The 6,000-nt window shown below is 39.1% G+C and overlaps 1 protein-coding gene and 1 pseudogene across 3 annotated transcripts in view; one reads left to right on the top strand and one right to left on the bottom strand.

The window, feature by feature from the left end:
* Positions 1 to 1,486: 1,486 nt before the first annotated feature.
* The window catches only part of Ptp4a2 (protein tyrosine phosphatase 4A2), a 41,750-nt gene continuing 37,236 nt past the window's right edge, over positions 1,487 to 6,000 (bottom strand). For all 3 annotated transcript variants that reach the window (XM_087215392.1, XM_087215391.1, XM_004850829.4), the window contains 2 exons: positions 5,896 to 5,970; positions 1,487 to 4,015 (listed from right to left, as the gene is read on the bottom strand). In XM_087215392.1, coding sequence (XP_087071518.1) covers positions 3,907 to 4,015; positions 5,896 to 5,970 — 184 coding nt within the window. In that variant the 3' untranslated portion in view covers positions 1,487 to 3,906. The remainder of the gene's footprint in view (positions 4,016 to 5,895; positions 5,971 to 6,000) is intronic.
* On the top strand, positions 4,417 to 4,580 carry LOC147827215 (U2 spliceosomal RNA; annotated as a pseudogene).

The raw sequence follows: 6,000 nt of genomic DNA, 5'->3' as shown, positions 1-6,000 counted from the left end.
TACACAGGTAAGGGGTAGAATCTACAGGTAAGGGGTGGAAGCGCTTGCCTTAAATAAGGAAAGGCCAATCTGTCTATAGTAACTAGAAGAGAGCACAGATGCAGGTGGGTGGGTAAATGTGATGATAGGAGCCTGTGGAAATTTTTCTATTTTCTAAATTTAAAAACAGGTCAGAAACGGAGGATGGGAAAAGGCGCTAAAAATTTAAGTCTTAGCTGGCATTTTGGTATATACCAATAATCCCATCTACATGGGGAGCTGAGGCAGGATTAAGTTTGAGGACAGCCTGGCCAATTTAGCAAGACCCTGTCTCAATTTTTTTAAAAAAAGAACAGAGATGTAGCTCAGCGGTAGAGTGCTTTCCTAGCATGCACAAAACCCAGGGTTCAATCTCCAGCACACACATACAAAACAAACAAAAAAAATCATGTCTTTAAGAAAAAAACAGCTGGGCATGGTGGCACATAATCCCAGCACTTGGGGGGCTAAGACAGGATTGCCACAAGTTTGAGACCAGCCTTGGCTACATAGCAAGGTCAAGGATAGCCTGAACTACACAGCAAGTCCCTATCTCAAAAAACCAGACCAAAGAGCAAATAGGATAGAGCAAAGTAGTAGGATTGAAATGATATTAAGGTCTACATGAGGTCAAGACATCAGAGACTAGGACCGGGCATTTAGCTCAGTGGTTTCGTTGCCTGCTGCGCAAGCGCTAGGACCCGAGTTCAATCCTCAGTACCCAAAAAAAAAAAAAAAAAAAGACATCAGAGACTGAACTATCATGTTCATTTGCAAAAGTGTCTCAAGTGCAGAGAGTGGAGTACTGAACTTATACAAAAATGGAGTTTGGCCACTATAATGAGGCAAGGCAATTTTCTGTATAGCCAGGATTATCAGAACAGGCCACAGGATCTATACTATGCTGAGAATGAGGTAAGGACACAAGAATTAGGCAACAAAACCAAAGAATTTTAAGTAACAAAGTACAACCACCCATTGTAACTGCTTATGTCTACTTATCTGATTCCCCTCTCTAGACTTAGTGAGTTCCTCCAAAGTGGAATCACTGTCTTGTCTCAGCATGCAAATTTGCTATCTGAATCTCCCAAGATATTTTCAAAAATTCATTTGGAATGAGATGCTGAACTGTTTTTTTTTTTTTGGTACCAGGGATCAAACTCAGGTCCTTGCGCTTTCGCAGCAGCGGTGAAACCACTGAGCTAAATCCCCGGCCCCTGAGATGCTGAACTCTTTATGTTGTTGGGTCCAAAACCTGAACTAGAGAATGTACCATTTGTATGTAAACTATGATAAAATTTTCCTTTATTGAACACCTGGATAGCAGGAATTCTTTGACCTTCCCAATCTATTTCAATTCCTTGAAGTAAATTAGGACTCAAAACAGGCCTTGAGAATAGGAAGGAGAGAAAGGGGAGCAGACATAAACAAGACTCAATGTGGGGGTAGATAGAAAAATGCACAAAAAGCATGTAAAATATGTTTTATTGTTCTTTAAAAGGGTTCAGAGTTTGGTTTTAAATCAGGCTGCACACCTTTCATCAGTCTTGACATCTCTCTCACCAGTCAAACCGGCTTCAGCTAACAATACTTCATTTAACCCAAAAGAAAAAACTGTTCTAATTTTTAGGAAAAAAATCCAATTCTGAGAACAATTAACATTATTCTGTAATTTAAGACAAAATGAGGGCTAATGTTTCTTGTTGCTTTATACATACTTCTCATACAGAACCAGGAATGTAATTCTCCTAACTCAAGCAGGCACTGATACTGATGGAACACTATCGAGCCACACACAAGCAAACATGTGCGCGTGTACCCACAAACACATGCGCACATGCATACATGCACACACACACACCACACTCTCTCTTCCTCCAAACAACAAAATTCAGAGCATGTCAAATGGAAAAGGTTTGTGATGGTATTGACCAAAACCCTTGGAGTCAACAGTCTATCTGAATTAGAGGGTATGATGTTTTGACCTTGACTCTATGACAAAGAAATCTATTGTCATGTTCAGAAATAAAATTTTTGTATAGTACCATCATTTTTTACTTTAAAATTCTAGAAACAATGTCAAAAATCATTATTTTGTTTTGTTTCCTGGGATGAGAGAGGAGAGAATCTAGATTTGCATTTAGCTAAAAAATCAAAACAACTCCGGCAACAGGAAATAGGCAGTTCACATAGCCGGCCAACATCTGAGGTATCATCAATGTGAGACAAGGTTCCAGTCCATTTCTACGGCCCAGCTGATACTTACAAAGTGGGACCTTTTGGCTCTGCACAGTACTTCTGGCAGGACAAGATGACTCTCAGCCTGTACTCAGAGCCTTCCAAGCAGGGCATGGTTAAGTATGTAATAGTTAAGTGAAAAGAGAGCAGAAACCCCTGATGGTGCCCCTCCACTTGCTCTGTCAATACACTCTGGTTACAACTGCCTTCCACAAATAAGGAGATAAACAGCTTTTCTAGATCAACACATTGAATCCAGCTGGGAATTTGCAAAAAATTGCTACTCCACCATTTCACAAGCAACACAGTCCAACACTCATTGGGTTACCTGATGTCTCTCTTCTACCCTGTTAAGAGCCTGTGGACACCTACTCACTAGGCATTGGTGGTTCTGAACCAGTGATTTTTTTAAATCTCAAAAAGAACCTAGTAAGAAAATAACAAGGCAATCAGTACTTAAACTGAACTGTATATATAGGGAGAAGTCTGGAAAATAACCACCACAGGCATTTCTCAAGAACAAAATATTGTAAATTTGCTGTTGCTCCTTTGACCATTTCCGAAAATTCAGAATACAAATAATTTCTAAAATAAAAATTTTAAGCTACCAGCATTCTCTGACATCATAAGACAGAAAATCAGAGTAGTGCTATAGCCCACAGTTGAAAAGTTTGTAGAAAGTGTGCTAATTCTCTGCCTGGATATATCTTTAGTGATGGCCTAGAGTCATCCTCTTCAGAAAACAAGTTTCTGCAATACCCACTTAGCTTCATTCGTTGGGAAAGAGAACTCTACTCTCAGCTAAGCTCTTTGAGGAAAAAGACTCATCTTTAAATGCCATTTTCCCACTAATTTACCAAAACAAAAGGCAGACTACTTTGCCTAATGTTAGATCAGGGCTTTGAGAAAAAGAAACTAACATGAACACCCCATCATCAATAAAGACTAAAAGCCACCTGGATCATATAATAGTTATATATATATATATATATATATATATATATATATATATATATATATGCCATTGCTTTTTTTTTTTTTTTTGGTGTTTTTTTTTCTAAAAGTGCCCAGGTGGGCTTAAGGCTGCCAGACTGCACGCAAATCTACAGCAACAAGGGCTTCTCCTATTCCATCTACAATGTGTATAGGGGAAGGGAGAGGACAGGAGAGAAAGAAGGGGAGAAAATATACCCTTCTTCCCCCTAAAAAAAAAAAAAAAAAAAAAAATCCCACCACAAGCAGATCTACGTGCCAAGCACAATGGAAGAATGTGCTCCCCAAGCAGATGGTTATGCACAGGCTAATATTTTGCTGGTTTTCCTTAAGAGATCTATTTTGAAAAAGTTAAAAAAGACAAGAGATTTTGAAATAATTCAATCCTGGCTGAAATTAAAACTCCAAAATTAGGAGCAAAATCATCCTTCACTGAATTAACCCCTTTTCTCTTTCTCATTTTCTTTTCTTAAACATTTTATTTATGTTATTAAGGGATTTGTCTGCTTTTTTCCAATCATTAGGAGAGTGGTTGAGAAGTACTGAATCCATCATCACTACTTTGATGACACAGGTAAGATTTCAGATTCACATTTCCAGGTAGCAAGAGTTCCCTCTAAATGCCACAATTGAGTAAGCCTTCGTTTATGTTTCTTTCTACTGTACACAGCAATGCCCATTGGTCTCTCTGAAGCGTAATCGCATCTTAGGTCGGTATTTCTCCAAGTAAAGCAGCTGTTTGGAATTGAACGCTCCCCTTCTCTTTCTGAAAATACAAGAATGGCAAAGTTTATTATGTTTTTTTTTTAAAAAAGAGCTGTCTGATTCACTGAAATGCATTATTTATGGCTTAAGGTCTTTTTACTAACTCCACCCTGCTGAGATGAGGATACTTCCCACAAAACATCACTTATTGTTTTTCTTTTTTGGTACCGGGGATCGAACTCGGGTCCTTGTGCTTGCGCAACAGGCGGCAAAACCACTGAGCTAAATCCCCAGCCCCATCACTTATTTTTTTTTGGTACTGGGAATTGAACTCAGGACCTTGCACTTGCCGGGTAGGCGCAGCACCACTGAGCTAAATCCCTGGCCCAACAAGACATCACTTTTTAACAATCTAAACTGTAATATAAACTTTGTGAACCTTCTTATTAGAACAGAAAATCTATCGCTTCTTGGCCTTTTGGCTAAGATCAAGTGTAGAACAGAAAATCTTCTTCGTGTACTGACATTAGTCTATTTAAATAAAGATCAAAATGGTTTATCCAGAGACATCTGACCACACTCTTCCCAATTAGATTAATATACCTTCTAATTAGCAGGAAATATTTCAGATACTTAAAAAAAAAAGCTGGGTGTGGTGTCATATGCCTATAATCCCAGGACTCAAGAGGCTGCAAAAGTTCACTGTAAGTTCAAGGAGGATCACTGCAAGTTCAAGGCCAGCCTGGGCTACACAGCAAGATTTTGTCTTTTAAAAAAAATTGGGGCATAGTGGGGCACACCAGTGATCCTAGCACTTTTTTTTTTTTGGTACTGGGGATGGAACTCAGGACCTTGCACTTGCGAGGCAGGTGCGGTGCCACTGAGCTAAATTCCTGGCCCAACCCTAGCACTCAAGAGTGAGGTGGGAGGTTCATAAATTGAAGTCCAACCTGCACAACTTAACAAGACCCTGTCTGAAAATACATTTTAAAAGGGCTGGAAATGTAGCTCAGTGTGAAGACCCTAGATACAATCCCCAGTACCATACACATACAAAGATGAAGAAGCAGGTTCGAGATCTACACCAAAATGTTAACTATGCTAAAGCTGCTATCATACATTTCATGCCTTCTTTCAGTCTTTTTTCTTTCCTTTTCTACTTTTTTGAGTACCAGGGATAGAACTCAGAACCATGCACATGCAAGGCAGGCGGCGGAACCACTGAGCTAAATCCCCAGCCCATTTTCTTTCCTTTTAAGGGCTAAAAGGAAAAAGCAAAACAATAATTGACAAAGAATTCTAGACAACAAAATAGCATGGCCTGTTATCCAGATTTTGTGCAGGAACAGGTCAATTAGCAGTCCCAAGTAAATCAGCTGCTCCTCTGTACATTCTTCTTGCTGTCATACAAAGCTGCATCTGGAAGATGCTCTGGAGGGCTGGGGATTTAGCTCAGTGATTCCACTGCCGGCCTCGAAAGCACAAGTTCAATCCCCGGTACCAAAAAATAAATAAATACTTTTTTTAAAATGGAAGATACTCTGGAATCCATTAAAAGGGGTACTAAATCAATGAGATGTTATCTAACTGTTCATTTTTCAAGATTCTTAGACATTCAAACCATATAATGGACACACCCTAAAATGTACAAATTTGACACCTATCTTTAAACCGAGGAGCCAGCATTACTGAGTCTCCTTATCACTTGCTCTAATTTTTCTCCCCTGTGGTGCTGGGATCAAACCTAGGGTCTTCTGCATGCTAGATAAGTGCTCCTCCACTGAACTACATTCCAACCCTGCTCTAAATTTTGTCTATCTTCAAACAGTATTTTAAGCTAGAACAGCAAATTATTCTATACTACAAATGGATACTTTCCATAATTCCTTCCCCATGCATAATTTTTCTTTATGTGCCTCTACACTAAAACCTCATACTCACTGTCTTATAAACTGAACTGCATCTTCATACTTCATTCCACATTCAATCAAAGCAAGTGCAACCAACACAGGTGCCCTGCAAATAGAAATGCATTTGTAAATATCC

Source organism: Heterocephalus glaber, unplaced genomic scaffold (genome assembly GCF_053883595.1).
Source record: "Heterocephalus glaber isolate CG9 unplaced genomic scaffold, H.glaber_assembly_v1.0 deba00001452, whole genome shotgun sequence".
Taxonomy (NCBI): Eukaryota; Metazoa; Chordata; class Mammalia; order Rodentia; family Bathyergidae; genus Heterocephalus; species Heterocephalus glaber.
The sequence above is the reverse complement of the archived record's forward strand: the minus strand, read 5'-3'. Positions and strand labels throughout refer to the sequence as shown.